Below are 19,622 nucleotides of genomic sequence, written 5' to 3'. Positions count from 1 at the left end.
AGAGCAGAAGAGAGCAGTGGTGATAGATGTGGAGATTCCAGCTGATGCCAACATCAGGAAGAAGGAACATGAAAAGATTGAGAAATATCAAGGGTTGAAAGAACAGCTGGAACAGATGTGGAAGGTCAAGGTTAATGTGGTCCCCGTGGTAGTAGGAGCACTTGGGGCAGTGACCCCCAAACTGGAAGAGTGGCTCCAGCAGATTCCTGGAACAACATCTGAAGCCTCAGTCCAGAAGAGCGCAGTCCTAGGAACAGATAAGATACTGACAGAACCCTCAGACTCCCAGGGGTCTGGTAGAGGACCCGAGCTTGAGGATGACACAGATACCACCCCACAAGGGTGAGAGGGACTTTTTTTTTTTTTTTAATTTTCTTTTGCTGTATTAAATAATTTCCTGTAACAACATCGTGTCATTTTGCCTGTGTTGACGTCTAATTAATAAACTTACCGGACGGACTTCTGACCGGACATGTACATTTCTTTAGTCCGCCATCTTGTCCCGCTTCTCGGCGTTAAAAGATTCGGAAGTTCCCCTTGAACCCCCCCTCTGGAATGCCCCCTGCGCTCCTTCCGCACATCCATGGAGACGGGCCGTACGAACTTTACGTTGGTGTCGTAGACTGTGATGGACATTTACGTAGTTTACGTAGACGTTGTGGCGAACCAACGGCTCGTTGACAGGAAGTGGTCCGTCCGTGGAAGAGCCGCCCCGACGCGAGACTCACGAAGCGAATGGCAGTCACGTTATCCAGCGAACGAATCCACATCTGTTTAACCCAGACCAGCAGCTAAAAAAAAACGGCATCAGGTGAGATTGAGTCCCGACTATTTTTGATTGTGTGTTTCTTGAAAAGCGCCACTCTTCTTGTTGTTTTCGCCCCGCTAGCTTTAGCCAGCTAGCTCCCGAGCTGGCAGGTGATGGTGCGTGGTGGCTGAGTGACCACGGAGGCTGTGTGCGTTAAACTGGGAACTAACGGAGAAGCCCAGCCCAGCTTTAGCTCCACGAATCATGCCGTCGTGTCCGGGCTGACACATCCAGACATGTAGGCCTTCGGCCGGTAACAGAGGCGGTCAGTAACAGGTTCCAGTCGGGCACTAGCTCCAGGGCTTTACCGTCGCTAGCCGTGCTAAGCTAGGTTGTTACCTCGGTGAATGCTGCGTTTAGGTTCCCATCACAGTGTAGTTTTTCACAGTTTTGTGTCCCCTGTTGACATTAATGGTGTAACGTTCACTTACCAGGAATTGTTCCTCATGTTTTCGGAGAGGGCGTTTATGTTGCATGGGATTGACCATTGGCTCCAGTTTACCTGTGTGGAGCTCATGAAGCTGAGCCGGGCCTTAGAGCCCTAACAACCATTTGACATGATGCAGTGAAAATGGATGATGCCGGTCAGGATGTGGGACATTATGTTTTATGTTCTCAGTTTTCTCTCTTCTCCCACCCATTGAAGGAAAAGACGCTGGTACTCTGTTTAAAAACAGGGTCCAGGGGTTGACAGCATGTGGATCTGAAGCCGTTTCCACCACTTATTTTGTATCTTTTCTTTATGGTTATAAAAAGATCAGAGTGTACTGTTTTTAGCTACATGTTGTGAAGGAACAGATTTTGAGTTCCAAAACAAGTTTTCATGTCAGGTGGGGACAGATAGATGCTTTATTATATATTAGATACTTTTTGAATAATAGAAATCAGAAACTGGTTGGTTGATTTCCTCTCTTGCCTAAGGGGGTAAACATTTCACATTTTCAGACAGACTTTGTGCAACAGCATCAGAACAAGGTCAGACTGGACCAGCCATGGTGTCACAGGTCCGCCTCAGTGAGGCCATTCAGAGGTGTGACACAACCCAACAGTGAAGGCAGAAGCCAATGTAGTTTCCAATATACCTGGTTCCTGGTGGTGTTACTTGGTTCTGTTTTTTTCTCTAATAATGGACTTCTTGTTGCAACCACAGAACCCTGTTTCACACCTTTACTACCAGCACACACAAGTGGAACAAACTGATACCCTTTTACACCTTCATTACACCTTTACAGTGAAGGTGTAATAGTGGTTGTTTGTCTTACATGTGGCAAAGACATGAAAGAAAAGTATTTTGTTCCATGTTGAGGTGGAGTAAAAGCCAAACAGGATTGTGGGTACTGATATGAACGTCACTACCATCCTATTGACATGTACAGTTTTGTGTTTGATTGACATGGTTGATTCTAGTTTACACATGCTGCTAGGGTTAGGGACAACACTGCATTTTGTGTTACTATAAAACAGAAGCAATACAATAAAAAATCTTATTGCTCTCCATGGGAAAAAATGTGTGTCCTCCTGAGATGTTACTCGAAATAATTCTTTCACATGGTTTACGCAGATAAACAAAGTTAACGTAAAAGTAAATGACAGACAACTCGTCAATTAGTTGTTCAACACCTGTAGTAACATCAGTCCTTATCTCAAGGTAATAATGTGGTATTTTATTAATATTACTTTGAGAGTAATTTTTTCCTTAGTTTTATGAACAAACTTTATTCAAACAAAGCTGGAAATTATGAATTAGAACAGTATGAAATGATTTACAAGTTACTGAAAGTTGAAAATGGCATGAAAATGATATTTTAGCAGTTGGACTCTCCTCACAGTTCATGTTCTTAACCATTCATAAAATGTTACCATTATTAAATTCTTTACGAGTCTGATTCCCATCTGGCAAACATCTGTTAAATTCTACGTCTTATATGTCATTACTCTACCTTGTGGGTGTATGGACTGTATGTTTTTGGTTGAGATGCTGCTGCGTTGCGGTTCTATGGTGCTAAGCTAAGAAACGATGGTGTCTGTTTTCTTTTCGTTTCAAATTCCAGTAATCCACACCTTGTATATTCTCTGTTGTTTCATATGTGGTGTCTGTTCTTTTTTTGCACCTCTTTGTTTCTGTTTTCTCTTCCTGGTCATGATCACTGGGCATGATAAGGGCTCCCCAGTGCTCCTCAGGAATGGGTCAAATGCAGAGAACAATTTCCCCTCATTAGTATCAATAAAGTACAGTGCGCCCTCGGTCTTTGCGGTCAATGCGTTCCAGGAACCACACGTGATTGAGGAATCCGTGATTGAGATTGCAATCTATCTTATTATTTACTGTAATTTAAACATATATGAACCCTCCCCATACTGATATTAAACCACTTTCTATCTGTATTACCTTTTCCCACTCTCTGATAGACTGTTTAAAGCACTTTTGTGTCTCACAAAAGTCCGAGTCTGATGGAACGAGTGCACTTCAGGATGCCATCAGCCAATAGAATGCGCTTACGATATCACGTGACTGCCGACCAAAAATTCGCAATGAGGTGTAGTGACAATCGTTGATGCGTGATCGCACTGTATTAAAAAAAAAAAATTACCCACCGAGGTAACCATTGGATTGTGTAGTTTAAGATGGAAGTCATGCTGGAACTTTTCATTAGATTGTCTTTAGATGCTGTAGAGGTGTGACCTTTTTTTTCCATTGCCTTTTAGTTATTGTAGTTGTGTCAGTGCATGTTGACACGCTCCAGATGCGTTGCTGGGGCATCGCAGAGCCACATGAAAGACAAACAACCACTGATGCACACGCTCACACTTACAGGCAATTTAGAATCATCTGCTGTGATCAGTCCGCTGCAGGATGTTAAAATGACCTGCCATACTGCCTCAGCGCACCAATCCCTACCCATCTCAGTTATATCAGCCTTACATTAACACGACATTTTCATCTCATTTGTCAGGGAACTTGTGTAAAGAAGAGGGCAATGAAATGAGATAAAGTGGACAGCTGGAGGAGCCCAGTCCCTCACCTCCACCATTTTGAAACATGGCAGGCCTACAACTGGTCACCCCTGCCACTTCGCCCATGGGGCCTTTCTTTGGTCTGCCATGGCAGCAGGAAGCTATCCATGATAACATCTATACACCGAGGAAATATCAGGTAAGAGCCATATGTGTGTGTATTTACTAGCTGTTGTATTGTTGAATGTACGTACAGGCTGACACATCTCATTGGGATGTAACCATTGCTATTTTTGTTGAAAATATTTGTTGATTTCCTCCACAGGTAGAACTTCTTGAAGCAGCTCTTGAACACAATACTATCGTCTGCTTGAATACTGGCTCAGGGAAGACCTTTATCGCAGTACTTTTAACAAAAGAGCTCTCCCACCAAATCCGTGGACACTATCATGAAAATGCGAAAAGGACTATTTTTCTTGGGAACACAGGTACCTGTCCTTCTTCTTTTCCTTTCGGTTTTTCCGTTCAGGGGTAGCCACAGTGAATCAGTTGCCTCCATGTAACCCTGTCCTCTGCAACCTCTATGCCTGCTAATACTTTTGATGTTCCACTGAATCCACTGTGTTTATTTTTAAACAATATTACGTAGTAAGTCTTTTACCTAGTGCTTGGTGCCTTGTAGCTGTGCTGGCAGTTGTATTGCAGTTCTGTTACAGAAAGGTGACAAATACAAACTGCTTATAAATTTTTTAACAAGGTACAGTAATCCCTCGCTTATTTGCGCTTCTAGCTGCGCAGCTTCACTACATCATGGATTTCTAGTAGGTAGGGCTGAAACCTCAGTTGCAAAAATTATCAAAGAATATCCTCTGTTGCAGGGAATAGTTTATTTAAGGGTAAAGTCACAGTGCTCTGGATTACAGTATTTTCGTGTGACAACACACTTATGTCCCTCACAAACAGGAAGTGGGCGTGCTTTGTTTTGGGAAAGTAGAAAGGGAAGACATGAAGATATAAGTGATGATAAAAGTTGATAAAAGAAATGTCTGGGAAAAAACAACAGAAAATGTCCAAGGTTCTGGAGCATTTCAAATCAAAAGTGAAGGAGAATATCTTGATGTGTGTTCATTGAAAGACTGAACTAGTGAACCACAAAAATAGCAGTTTTTAACTATGTACAGTTGATCTTAAATAAAATTTTTCTCTAAAAATGTTCATTAAGTAAAATGTCTTATTTTCTCTTGTATATTCATAATAGGTCTGTAGGTAAAATATTTTATCTGATTAATTAGTGGACTTTGGTCAATACCCCATAATTAAAATGTTCACGTCCTGTAGCCTTAGTGAAAATGGATGTAGCACTGAACCTTCAGCACACACTCTGCAGCTAGCAAAATGTCTTATGTGCAACCCTTAAACAGACAAATAAATGAGGTGCAATAGCGACACTGTCAAGCTAAACTATTTTATCAAAAGGCTACCATCTTTTAAAACTGTACTCAATGGAGCAAACATTGAGGATTTGCTTGAAATACCATCCTTACTATTTATGCCCCACCAATGTTCAAATTGGATTTGATAATAGGTTCCAGAATGCTGTCCATCCCATTACGTTTCTAGAGTTTAATTCAGTTTGTACATACTGTACACAGTATGTACATACTGAGTTATATTACAAGTATATTACAAGCTTTATGTATACCTACTATGGATTTATACACACTACATCAGAGGTTATTGATTTTTGAATACCTTGTGGAAGTTTTGGAGTGATTGGTCTTGAATCTTTTCCTAGTAGCTAACTGTATCTGCTCTACGTTGTCCAGCTGTGTCTGTCGTTCAGCAAGCAGCTACAGTCAGGACTCACTCGGACCTGCTAGTGGGAGAGTACACTGAATTGGAGGAGACCAAATTATGGACTGATGAACGATGGAGTCAAGAGATAATGGAGAACCAGGTGGGCTCAATAACAATGAATTTTTACAAAATGAGTTTTTTTAACGCTACCTTCATTAAGGGCTGCCCTGTGGGATGAATGAAGCAACTTTGTGTCTGTTATGGAATTTGTACTAGCACCATGATCACATGTTGCGTGTTGTCCAGAATTATGTCAGGTTGTGGAGAAACTTCCTTGGCCTCAGTAATCTAAATAGCTTATATCCAGCGTGCCTGGAGTCTGTCTGGATAATGAGAGCCCTGATTCTTCTGCTAGTGTAAATGTCCTGCATGTCCAGAAGTGAAGTACTGAACCAAGCAATTCTGTTGGTCCTCAAAACATGTTTGTAATCCCATCTAATCCAACTGTCTTCCTAAAACCTACTGTCCTTAGAGCCCATCTCACATAACGTTGTAGGTGCCAAAGGCCTGCAGGTCTATATCTGGGATTCAGAAACTGTTCTGGGTCAAGATAAATTTATTAGCATCTTGTTGTTTGAGTATATTTGACAAGGCTACTGTAGCAATAACACTTTGGTAGAGTCGTGGTGTAAGACGCTTCAGCAAAGCACACAGTTAGGTCACCTTGTTCCAAGAAGTCACTGCTATTTGTAGTAGTCACAATGAAATACAAGTCTCTGCTGACAATTGTGTTCATGTTTCTCCTGCCATTCTCAACTGTCTCTCATACAGGTGCTGGTCATGACTTGTCATATTTTTCTGCACAGTCTGAAGGATAAAATCTTGCAGTTGTCTAAAGTCAACTTGGTGGTTTTTGATGATTGTCACCTGGCCATCACAGACCACGCATATTGTGAGATAATGAAGGTGAGTTTGTGTTTTCGTCAATAGTACAGCTCTGCAAATCAGCTGCATTAGGGGTTAGAACCTAATGGACAGGACAAAATCTGAGATTGTACTGATATGTGGAATTATTCTTTTTTATAACTTTTGACATAATATTACATAATAACTTTTCTTCTTCATGGCAATGCAGCAAGAGGGATGGTCTCGTGCTCCACGGCAGGCGTAATGTTTTCCGTGAGGCTTGAGCCCTGCCCATGTGTTAGTCTCTAACAATCTGTCCAACTTGAGATATCTCCACTTGGTTTGTTGAAAAACCTTCGAATTCTGTGCAACCTGAATGATCTCACACTGTCTCTCACCCTATATATTAGCGTCAGCTTGTTTTTATATCTGTTAGCGCCCACAAAAGGCAGGTTTGAGTTCATAGACAAGTCGCGTTGGTGGGTGAGACGACTACAGCCAGTGACATATCTCAGTGCTGAATGAAAAACGGTGTCTGTGAACTGGTGACATTTGTATGATACACTGGTCATACATGTTACACAAAAATAGTACGTCCACGTAGTCAAGAATGGGCAAGAAGATCACTTCATTAATTTATCTCTTACCCTGAGAGAAAAGCAGGTTCTTTTTGCAAAAAAAATCCAAGGTTCACCCTCAGTTTAGTGACCATTTAATTGAATGAGCAGTAATAGAAGATCTGATCTAGTATAAAACCCAGTACTTGTAATTTAAAACCTGCTCTATTGTTTTTTCTTTGGATGATATATTTTATAACATTCCATGGCAGCGCGTTTGTTTGAGAGAAAACCGTGTGCTTAAGATCATATAAATGAGACTGGATAACTTTAAACGTAGCTTGTCAAAACTCAATCCCCTGAGTGAGTGAGGTTAAACAACAATAAGTCATGGCGTCGTCTGCATATAAATAGTATATTGAATTTGACAAGTTGTTGCAAAGATTGTTTTTGAAGATTGAAAATAAAACGGGTCCTAGAACCGAAACTTGGAGCAACCGTTTGATATTACCCAGCAGAGAAGACGTAGTTCAGAGGTCTGTTGGATAGACAGTTGACAAACGAAGCAGGTTCATATCAAGCAATAATTTTTTGCTGTCCAGAGGACAGTAATAAAATCATTCAGGACCTTCAACAGCTGTAACAGTACTTGTTATTTTCTAAGACCAGATTGGCACGGGGATAAAAATCTTATTTGAGTCTAAACATTCCTTTAGCTGTCAAACAATTTAGCTAAAACACAATTTAGAAATTAGTCTGCAGTTGTTTACATTTGTGGGTTTACCCCGTTATAACTTGGGAGATGTAAAGTCACCTGCGGGAGCATGCTAGAAAATTCTAGAATAGTGCCCTCATCCAGCTAGTTAGCAGGGGTTCATGCTGCTGGAGAAGCCCAAGCTGAAGCAGGTGGAAGGCCGGGCGGGCTGAGGCTAGCAGAGGTCAAACGTGTATCAGCCGGACTGAGGCTAACGAGTCCAGGCTGTAGCCAGTGGAGGGTCAGGGTGTCTAACTAGAGCAAGGGTCGCTGTGACTCATCTATCTGTTCTTCTCTCTCATTCTACAGCTGTTTGAGGGCTGCTCCTGTAGCCCTCGAATCCTGGGTCTCACAGCCTCGATCCTTAATGGAAAGTGTGACCCATCAGAACTAGAGCAGAAGATCCAGAATCTGGAGAGAATCCTGAGGAGCAATGCCGAAACTGCCACTGACCTTGTGGTGCTAGACAGGTACTAGATGTACAGATATACACATCTGTATGTATGGGTATAAATGAAAAATGCTTAGAAACACCTGATTGATTTATTCTATAGGTAAGCGTTTCATTTGGTAGCAGTATAATGGCCGAGAATAAAGGGCCCCCCTCCGATTCTTCAGCCATACACATGTAAAGATGGGGAGAGGTTCACCGCTGCTTGAAAAGCTCTAGTCTGAAAGTTGATTATCAGCTTTTCTCAATCTCCATCTATAGGCTGTATTATCACCACCTACAGACCATAATATCACTGTCAACAAACCAAGAGCATCATAGAAGTTCATCTAACAAAATTTCATATTGATTTCATATGGCCTACAGCTAAAAAAAAATCAATAAAACATCAAAATATCAATACATCTCTACTTATGCTATATGAATACCACAAATCTCTCTGTGAATTTCATTGCACACTACCGCAATTATGAAGGAGACCGTTGACTTAACAGTTGTCCAGAAGACTCTTGCTGGAATGGTAAGGTAGGAAAAGGTGCACAAGCAACAGCAAAGCAAATCTGATTACAGACCTTTGGTGAACTTCCCAAGGAGAAGGCTAAGGCTGGTGCCAGGCTCATGTCTGGGATATGGACTACAGTGCTGGTGTGTTGTACAGTGTTGCATTCTTAGTTTCAAGCCCCTCCTGAACCGGGGATAACATCAGAAGTATCTTACTTGGACTAAGTGTTGCCATCGTCATTCATCTTCTTACCGCTCCATCCACTGTAGTGGGTCGCGGGGAGCTAGAGCCTATCCCAGTTGGCTTTGGGCGTGAGGCAGGGGAAACTCTGCACCACGGCGCCACACAACGATGCAGACAACCATATACCCACAACCTCTGATTAATTTGGGACCGGCCAGTTCCCTGAAGAGCATGTTCTTGGAGGTGGGAGGAAGCCCAAGAACCCAGAGAAAACCCACGCAGACACGGGGGTAACTTTCAAACTCCACACAGAGCGGGATGCAAATCAGGAACCACCCTGCTGTACAGCGACAGCGCTACCCACTGCACCACCATGCCCGCCCTGTTGCCATCTTGCCATATTCAATTTTCACTCAGAAGTGCAGCTACCAAACTACTTCTGAAAGAAACCCAACCTGGAACCAAAGATCCTGTCTAATCAATGTCCATTACCCTACCAACAAAAAGTTGTTTCCACAGAGCTTTTAGACAATCTGGGGTTTCACTCCCTGTATGAGAAGTTCCTGTCTGGTTTCTGCACTGCCCAACAAACAGATTGCCCTGGTCACTAGTGAACTTTTTATTTCTGCTGTTGCCGGTTTCCCCTCCCTGCTCATCCTGTTCAACCTGACTGCAGCTGTTTGACACTCATCAACCGACATGTACTCTTCAACCACCTCCGTACTGACACCAGACTTGGTCACACCAGACTTTGTCACACCGGTCTGAGCTGGGTCACATCTTATCTAATGGACAAGACTGTGCTAAAAAGCCCGGGCACCTCTGGTGTCCCACAAGGGTCCATCCTTGGCCCAGTAGCAATCCCCAAAATAATTATGTGTAAAGAAAATTATTGAAAATAAGTTCTTTGAAATAAGAAAATTTTGCCTTGCATGTCACACTCTTTCTGAACTGTGAACTGACTGATGTGTTTTCTAGACGGTCAACTGGATTGTTGCTGAACTCTAATATGTTAATTGTACTGTATACATTTCAGATATGCGTCTCAGCCAAGAGAAGTAGTGCTGGACTGTGGTCCTTACTTGGATAAGAGTGGTCTCTGTTCTCGTCTGCAGGCAGAGCTGGAAGAAGCTCTTCACTTCCTGAATGACTGCAACATTTCATTTGCCAGAGAGGACCGTGATCCCACGTTCATCTCAAAACAGGTCAGTGCAAGAAATTTTAACTTCTTTTATTCCTTTGAGATATAAACCTGTGTCTTAGTGCAAGGTAAAAAAAAGCAATCACGAATTTAAAGTAAGTGTGGCTTAACTTTGTACAGGGATGGTAAATTTCCATTGATTAAAATTTATCATTTTTCTGTCCATTTGGCTGCTTTTGTGAAATTAGCTTTGTAATTCCCACATCTGATGTGAAACATGACATAACATGAAGCCACTATGAAAACCTATGGCACCAGAAGCTTAAGTTCTTATATGCATCAGAATACACATTTTGATGCAACCTGAACACATCATCGGTAATGTATCCTGGATTCATAGGGTGTTTCGGGTCTTGCAACATTATACATCCTTGCCCAGGCGACCCAGCCGCGGTTGATCAAGCCGTGGCTTGTGTTGAGGTGGCATTCACCAGTCCCCATGGGTCTCCTCTCCGGATCCTGAGCCATCTCGAGGCTTTCTCAGCTGCCTCAGAGGTGTCTGAGGCAGCTGAGAAAGCTGAATGGCTCTGCTCCTTGCAGTTCCTGACATTCGATGACCAGATGTTCATACTTGGTCCTCTTCCTTTCATTGGCCTCTCCCAAGTGGTCCTTGGGAGATGCCACGGTGTTCTCGGTGCTCTCTGAGACCAAAGGGATGTCTGAACTCAGAGCGTTGCTGACGACATTCCTGGGGGAACAGTAGCCGCATCTCTATGTCTACCGAGAGCTGCCACTCTTGGGCAGTTGCCTGGATCCCTGCTGGTGCCTTCTTGCCACCTGCCTTTGGTTGAACTCCTGCTTTGACAAAAGTGATTGTGTTGATGGTTATGCGCACCTGGCTGTAGCTGCTGATACCTCTCCTAATGGCTTCAGAAAGCGTCTTCAGCACCTGGTTGTGGCGCCAGGTGTACCGGCCCTAGCCGAGTGCTGTTGGGCAGGAGCTCAGGACATGTTCCAGCATTCCTCTCCCTGAGCACAGCTGGCTTTTAGGACGAAATATTCACAAACAAAAACATATTCCCCTAGAGAAGTAGTTTTATCTGTCTGCTGTGGTCCAAAAGATATGTTCACAGTAGTGGAGAGCAAACTGTTTACTGAACTGTCAGACATGTGAAAAGATGTCACTTTCCAAAAAGATCCTCGACAGGCACAGAACAGATTGAGCTTATTTTACAATATATAGTTTGTTCTCTCAAAGATAATTACTGAGGATTTGAAGCCGATAATGTCACATCAAGGAGTGTGGTTCCTAACTTTTTTTAAAATACACGATTGCATGCAGAATCATTCTGCTATATTGCTGCCTGGTTTGGTAAACACTGCTGGCAGAATAACTGCATTCTATTTTCTTGTTATGCAGCAGCACCCTTTTTTTGATCTGGACTGTAGACGTTGAATCTGAATTCCTTTTTGTGTATACAGTAATTGCACCATGCTGGCTGTCCCATCTTCTCACTGGTTTTAGATTTTTAGCAACAAGCTGTGATAAACCTCATTGACACACTTTCCCATCCAGGTCCTGAGTGATTGCCGGGCCGTGCTGCAGGTCCTAGGGGCCTGGTGTGCAGATAAAGCAGCAGGCATTATGGTGCGAGAGCTCCAGAAGTACATTAAACATGAACAAGATGAGGTAAACCGCAAGTTCCTACTGTTTACCGACACCATCCTCCGCAAAGTACACGCCCTCTGCGAGGAGCACTTCTCCCCCGCTTCACTGGACCTCAGGTTCGTCACCCCGAAGGTCCTGCGGCTGCTGGAGATCCTGCATGAATACAAACCCTTTGAGCGGCAGCAGTTTGAAAGTGTGGAGTGGTACAACAACCGCAACCAGGACAATTACGTGTCCTGGAGTGATTCTGAGGATGAAGATGAGGATGAGGAGGTGGAAACCAAAGAGAGGCCTGAAGCCAACTTTCCCTCACCGTTCACCAACATCCTGTGTGGGATCATCTTCGTGGAGAGGCGTTACACAGCAGTCGTCCTCAACCGGTAGGCGTCTTCATGAATATTTCCTCTGATGTGCTTCAGAAATGTTAATTTTCTCTCTTCTGTTCTGCATGGTTGTCAGTGGCTTTTAATCTGTCGTGACTGGCCCATGTCAGTTCTTTAAAAAGAACAGAGTGTTGAATGGTTCATTTCTAACAAAGTATTCAGACTTTCTCCAAGTACAAGTGGTACATTCTTTGTTTGAGGAAGAGGGAGATCAGTCATCTTTCATCCTTTATGTGTTCAGTTTGACTCTTGAGTCATTATATAAGTGGTTTGGAGTGCTAATTCTATTTTGAATAATTCAAAATTGTAAGTCAGCTTTTAGAAAACTGACTAGCCTTTACGCATTCATCCACGACTCTGTTCACCCAAGGAGCCGAGTGTGCTCGGACCACTCCCCCCCAGAAGAAGAATATAAAATATTTATGGAGTTTTTATCATATGCATTTGCACTCACTTCAGCAGAAAAGGTGTGCTATAAAATTGTTCAATATCTTGATCAAAATGAACACTTGCCACGGTTCTTGATGACACAAGTGATTGTTTCACAACCATTCACACTAATGCTAATGGTTCATATGGCAGCTCATGAGGCTAGCTAACCCCCACAGTAGTGTTATACAGCAAACTTATAACAACTCAACCTTGATCTGTTACGTTAAGACGCTCAGGGGTTCTTTTATCGGACGAAAGCAAGTCTCTCAAATAAGGATGTATTGGAGACAATAATGAAAACCGAACACCCCCCTTGTTACACACACTCAGCGCCGTGTATTTTTAGACATTCAAACAAAATAATTCACAAAAACAATTCCCCTTTTCCCAAACAATATTGCAGTCCTCAAACATTTCCCCGTAAGTCCATTTTACGCAGCAAGCGCAACTTTTAACCAGATCTCCCACTGAACAGAAGGGTTTTCTGTGGTTCATTTAATTTATTTCTTCCTGGCACCATGTCATTCCTGATTTCCACCTCTCTTCCTCTCTCACCTGGACTCCTCCTTAATAAAGTTTCTGATCCACACCCCTTCATTGGTGCATCTAAACAAATGGCAGGAAGTCATCCATCATTTCTGATTTCATTGGAAACATTACCGCGGCCGAAAATACCTACCCTGAAAATACTTACATGTTATGTAAATTTTTACATTCATTTGGTATGCATTCATACAACCTGCGATCATTATAACATATACTTTATTAACATGGTGGTGTCACAAACTGTTTACATGGGATCTTAATCACTGTCATGTTAGCAGCTTAGAACATTTTAAAAGGGTCCTAGTTTGAAAAAGTCACTGCACATAAAATGTGGTCCTCCTAACCCTACCAACTCATAGAATCTGGAAAGCGAACACTTCCTGTATTGACAGTAAAACAAAAAATGCGCAGGACTCCCAAAAAAATTATTCTTTTCAGATCAGTGCCCATCGTGACATAACCATGGGAACAATTCACACACACACACACACACACACACACACACACACACACACACACACACACACACACACACACACACACACACACACACATGGCATGTTTTTATATATTTATAGTTGCTATTAGTATGAGTAAAGTGCTATATTGATACATACTTTATAGATACCCAGGGGGGAATTGCTTTTTGTTATAGTTGTACACCTCCAGAAAAAATGACATGTCTTCAGACTCAACAGAATCTAGTTGTTTCAGATTCAACCGTCATGTATGTTGTGAGTGCATGAGTGGACTATGGGAAACCAGAACACGCTGGGTAAGCCTGGAAATCACAGGCTTACTTAGCATGGGATTTACACACTTTCACACACACTCAGACATCAGTGAGTACCTCACTGGAGTTAGTCGCTGGTGTGTGAATGTGTGTGATTGTTCTGGTGGTGGTCCGAAGGGCCGTTTGTGCGAATTGGCTGCCGTCAGTCTGCCCCGGGGCAGCTGTGGCTACTGATCTAACGTACCATCAAGTATGAATGAGGAGTGAATGAATAATGGACCCACTGTAAAGCATCTTTGAGTGTTCAGAAAAGCGCTGTATAAATCCAATCCATGACTATTACTATTGTTATTGTTATTATTATTACCCCTCAGCAATGGAATGACTTCATTTAGCTGAGGCAGAAAACAACCGTCCCTTTCTTTGTCCCTCAGTCTGATCAAAGAGGCAGGGAAGCAGGACCCGGAGCTGGCCTACATCAGCAGCAACTTCATCACAGGCCACAGCATCGGCAAGAACCAGCCGCGGAACAAGCAGATGGAGGTGGAATTCAGGAAGCAGGAGGAGGTAAAGGGGCACCTCAGCACAGTTACCCCTCATGTAAAATATGTTGGAACGTCTGATATCCATGGGCGATGCTTGTGTGTTAATCCGTTTACCAAATGTTTTCACGTCAATCAGATATTGTTCTCTCGTACTAGGTACCTGTCAAAGTAAGATGGAACAAATTCATTTCACTGCGGTGCACTGGCATCGTGCCTGGAGTGTACCCTGCATTGCACCCCTCAGTCAGCTGAAATACGTTTTTTCAAGTATGATGTTAATTCACAGCCACTCCAAAATTCTTGTATTTTTGCAAATAATTCTGGGACAGGTACCTGCACACAGGTCCTAGCTTCCATTTGTCCCCCTCCACTTCACGTAGGGTTAGCAGATGGACGTAAAGTAGGGACGGTGTCCAACAGCCAACAGTGCAACATACCGCATGAATATAATAAAAAACCTCCACGTTTCATCTAACGTCTCCGATAACATCCCATGTTTCAATAGACTGCTTTAGCTTAGCTCCCTGGCGTTGTTAACCAGCAATCTCTTATTGTCCATGACGATCGTTGGGAACCTCAGCTTTAATTACATCCTGTCTGTGATCATCTGTTGTTTTCTCCACTGATTTCTGTCCCAAACACTTTGTGTTTCACTCAACAAATCCTCTGACGTTTACCGGCTGGTCTCAGTTCGATCAACCGTCTCGTGTTTACCCCACAGAACCACGAGTCATCAGCTTACTGAGAAAGTAGCCGTATGATTCCTAGAGTAGTTATATCATGAAAAACATGAGAATAATATGAAGGAAATACGTAGTAACGAAGTTTCTGAAAGTTTAAAGACAGGTATAGGAGTGGTGGTAGTACGTGTGTTCACGTTCGCATGTAAGCACGGGGGCGGTGTAGATAGAGGGGGCTCAGAGGCACGCCCATTTAAACAGGCGTCTGGACCGGAAGTGATTTCATCGTTATGGTTCAGCTGATTCTGTTTTGGTCTTTTTGATGAAGTATATTTTCAGTCCTGCCGTCCATGTTCATGTGTGACATGGGTAGTAAACTTAATATATATTTGTGTTGTGACTAGATGGGCGTCCGGCTCCAGTCTGGTCAATCCAGACTGTTATTTGTTGTTACTGAGGAGATATGAGGAGGACATGAAGAAAAGAGACGAATAATGTATGTCAACATGTAATTAAAGAAGAACCCCCCCCCTGCCTTCACAGGTCCTCCGCAAGTTTCGGGCTCATGAAACCAACCTGCTCATCGCCACCAGCATCGTGGAGGAGGGTGTGGATATTCCAAAGTGTAACCTAGTGGTGCGTTTCGACCTGCCCACAGAGTACAGATCCTATGTCCAGTCTAAAGGCAGAGCCAGAGCCCCGGTCTCCAATTACATCATGCTGGCTGATAGTGAGAGGACCAAGTCCTTTGAGGAGGATCTCACCACCTACAAGGCCATAGAGAAGGTGACATCTTGGAATTCATTATAGTGTATCCATCAATGCTTTTGGAAAAATTCAGAAAGTGTAAATACCTACAAATAAATATTGATGTTGTAGGAAGTGAAACAGTCGTTTTGTTTTCGATCAGATTTTAAGGAACAAATGCTCCAAGTCGATGGAGGTGAGTGAGTTTGAAGTGGAGCAGGTGCTGGACGACGACAACATCCTCCCGCCGTACGTGCTTCGGTCGGAGGATGGCGGTCCCCGGGTCACGATCAACACGGCCATAGGACACATCAACAGGTTGTGCGACTTGTTAGACGAATCACAACATTAAAAGCTAAGGCTTTAAATGAGCTCTTGTTAGAGTTGTTTTTGTGTTGCTGCTTAGGTATTGTGCCCGACTACCCAGTGATCCGTTTACCCACTTAGCACCAAAGTGTAAAACCGTGGAGACGGAGGCCGGACACTTCCAGTCCACGCTCTACTTGCCCATCAACTCCCCTCTGCGAATTCCTGTCAAGGTGAGGAAGAAATATCTTTGTTTTGAAAATTTTGGTGTGAAGTGAAGGTGTCTCCTGAGTAGGGATGGTACCGTCAACGTTTGTACCGCACTGTTCAACACCAAAATCATCAATGAGACAAAATCGTAATCTCAGTTATAGAAACTTAAGGGAAAACCAACTGTATTTCGAATTTTATTACACACACTGTGTCAGAGGAGTAATCAGGAGTCAGCTGGAAAAATTGGAGTACTATGAATGAAGTGAGGATCAGATCAGTGAAGGATCACAACCACTAGAGGGCGCCAACATGCCGTTGTAGCAGTCTGCCTGAAACTTCACCTCTTCTTGTGGAATGTCTTTCAGGGTCCTGTAATGAACTGTCACAGACTGGCAGAAAAAGCAGTTGCACTACTTTGCTGTGAGAAGCTCCACAAAATAGGTAAAACCAGGACTGAGGGATCGCAGATGCATGATGAGGTTTCCAGAATGTTCTGTTTTATTGTGTTTGTTTTTTCCCCCCAGGTGAGCTGGATGATCACCTGATGCCAGTGGGGAAGGAGACGGTAAAATATGAGGAAGAGTTGGACCTTCACGACGAGGAGGAGACCAGCGTACCAGGCAGACCTGGCTCCACCAAGAGGAGGCAGTGCTACCCTAAAGCCGTAAATCCTGTCTCATACATTTGGTGCTTGAATGCATTGTGGGAAAGCTTTGGCCTGTTATTGATATGTTGATATATGAGACACAAACATTACAGACAATATTCTTCTGTGGAGACAGTAATTGAAATCTTTCCATCACAGTAGCAGCAGATCCAAGAGAACAGATTAACAGGGATTAAACACATTTAGTGCATCTATTTATTCACTTAATTATAACAAAAATTTTTTTAAAAAGTGTTTCCTCTTTCTGGCCTGCCTGGCTCGAGGTGGTGACCCTTCTATCAGACGTCAATCTGGTATACGTCACTAAAAAACAGGCAGGAGTAACAATACTAGGCAAATAATAGCCACAAGTGGTTTGAAATCACAAAAAATCTAAACAACTCCAGCAGGACATTTGAAAGGGTTGGAAAAATAACAAGATGCTGTCAGCATTGTAATGTCAGGTAATGGTAGAAGTTGACTTTCCCCCCAGAAATGTGGCCAGACCCAGAGGCAGGGGTCTTGTGACGGCAGCAGCATCCTTTCCAGACAGTCGTTTTGATTCTCTTTTCTGTTTCTTAAAAGTTCTTCTGCTTGTGCTGTGTTGATTCTCTCTGAAGTGAATAGATTAGAAAGGAACTATTTAAAGTTATTTACTCTCATTGGCTGATTAAAGGGTGCCGCTGTAGTGTGTAGTGTAAAATCCTGCAAGACGAGGCTTCACAGAATACTCTTTTTTTTTCTCCTTTAATTAAATTGACTGCTTCTATTTTTAGTACATCAGATCTAATATTTAATTTTCTTTTAAAATTCAGAATATGTTAAGTAGTATTATATTGCATATAATAGTATTTATTTAGAATTCTGACTGACCTGCCATCCTGTCATAATCAGCTTTTTTGGAAAGTGTAAACTATTCAGAATGTGTAACTACATACATAATATTTAATGTTTAATCCACACCACAGAGACAATGTGGATATTTCCTAGACAGGTTGACCATGTTGGTTTGATCTTGAGATGTATGTTTTCTTGTACTGTTTTAAAATGATCCAAGAGAGGTGTGTGTACTGTTCAGGTCCGTTGAAGTGTGTTCCTTCATCTTTGTGTCCCCTTCAGATACCGGAGTGTCTGCGAGACAGTTACGCCCTACCGGAGCAGACGTACTACCTTTACGTGATCGGGATGGTCCTCACCACCCCGCTCCCCGACGAACTCAACTTCCGAAGGAGAAAGCTCTACCCCCCCGAGGACACCACCAGGTGCTTTGGCATCCTGACTGCCAAACCCATACCTCGAGTATGTGATCCGATTTTAACCCTGGAAGTCCTCTCAGACGAGACAAACATGTTTTCACTTCAGTTTGATGCCATTCTGATACGAAGTCATCAAAAAGACCGACAGCCCCAGTGCAATCCTCTACTCAGCGGTTATTTCCTTTTGCTGGGGAAGTCATCTTCTTCACAGCGGGGTAGGGCTAGGTCGGCTCGGCTCAGCGGCCTTCCTCATAGGAAAACTGAAATTTTGTGTATCATGGAAATTAACATATGCAGGATAATGAAAATAACATCTGCAAGAGGTTTTAAAAAGCTTCTTCCAAAGGCTTTACGCGTTATCACTGATCGCAATTCAAAATTAGCTCATTTATACCATGCACATAGAGTATTGCACATTTTCCCATTTAAGTACTATTAAAATCTCGTAATTCAGCGCATACAGTATTAGACTAAAATAATCTGCAGTTTAAATACACAAAGCCATTTACGTCCATTAGATTTTGTGGGTGATTTTTATTTGTTGTAGTATTTTAGTAGTTTGCTATTTAATTTGATTATATTTTGCTCTATTGCCACTGGATGCTGCTCTCCTTTACAAATGTACATAGACAAATTTATGAAATTTACATGTGTAGATCGTGATTGGATTAGGCTGCTATCCAAATTACTTTCAAGAGTAGAAAACTGTTTACAAATACAGTATTTTCCACACTATAAGGGACACCTAAAAGCATTTAATTTAATAAAAGCCTTAATCTAATTTTTTTATAATCCAATGTGCCTTATGTATGAAAAAAGTTTTAAAATAGAGCATTCTGTGAAGATGAGTTGTCAGATGCGTTTTATAATCCAGTGCGCTTCATAATCCAGTGTACTTTATGTATGAATTATGCATGAATTTTTTTTTAAAATAGGCCATTCATTGAATGTGTGTGTTATGATCCAGTGGGCCTTATAGTGCGGAAAATACTGTAATAACAGGTTTATTATTAAGGTTTTTCAGTAGATGGTGACATTTTTTGATGGTGCTGGTCGTCTCAAATTTGTATCAGGATATTATTAGAATGGTAAATGTCACTCCCCCCTCCCCCTGTCCAGATCCCCCATTTCCCAGTATATACGCGTTCAGGTGAGGTGACTATCTCAATTGAGCTGCAAAAATCTGGCTTCACCCTAACGGCCGCGCAGCTCAACCTCATCACCCGCCTCCACCAGTACATCTTCTCCCACATCCTCCGCCTGGAGAAACCGGCCCTGGAGTTCAAGCCGACACTGGCTGACTCTGCTTACTGCGTTCTACCTCTAAATGTTGGTGAGTAGACTTCAGATCAGTTCCAGTTCCCCTCCTTAGCCTTATGACCCTAACGCTCCATTGTGTTTGTTCTTTACAA

At 42.6% G+C, this 19,622-nt stretch overlaps 1 protein-coding gene across 2 annotated transcripts in view; it reads left to right on the top strand.

The window, feature by feature from the left end:
• The first annotated feature begins 433 nt into the window (after positions 1-433).
• The window catches only part of dicer1 (dicer 1, ribonuclease type III), a 37,975-nt gene continuing 18,786 nt past the window's right edge, over positions 434-19,622 (top strand). For both annotated transcript variants that reach the window (XR_011038519.1, XM_068338212.1), the window contains exons 1-16: positions 434-811; positions 3,763-3,962; positions 4,089-4,251; positions 5,590-5,720; positions 6,392-6,526; positions 8,087-8,247; positions 9,950-10,118; positions 11,631-12,103; positions 14,252-14,384; positions 15,586-15,828; positions 15,953-16,107; positions 16,196-16,328; positions 16,674-16,749; positions 16,833-16,972; positions 18,074-18,253; positions 19,330-19,543. Coding sequence is in view for 1 of the 2 variants with exons in the window: in XM_068338212.1 (XP_068194313.1) it covers positions 3,849-3,962; positions 4,089-4,251; positions 5,590-5,720; positions 6,392-6,526; positions 8,087-8,247; positions 9,950-10,118; positions 11,631-12,103; positions 14,252-14,384; positions 15,586-15,828; positions 15,953-16,107; positions 16,196-16,328; positions 16,674-16,749; positions 16,833-16,972; positions 18,074-18,253; positions 19,330-19,543 (2,620 nt within the window). In the remaining variant the exon portion in view is untranslated. The remainder of the gene's footprint in view (positions 812-3,762; positions 3,963-4,088; positions 4,252-5,589; positions 5,721-6,391; positions 6,527-8,086; positions 8,248-9,949; positions 10,119-11,630; positions 12,104-14,251; positions 14,385-15,585; positions 15,829-15,952; positions 16,108-16,195; positions 16,329-16,673; positions 16,750-16,832; positions 16,973-18,073; positions 18,254-19,329; positions 19,544-19,622) is intronic.

Source organism: Antennarius striatus, chromosome 17 (genome assembly GCF_040054535.1).
Source record: "Antennarius striatus isolate MH-2024 chromosome 17, ASM4005453v1, whole genome shotgun sequence".
In the NCBI taxonomy this organism is placed as follows: Eukaryota; Metazoa; Chordata; class Actinopteri; order Lophiiformes; family Antennariidae; genus Antennarius; species Antennarius striatus.
This window is presented reverse-complemented; position numbering and strand designations above follow the sequence as displayed.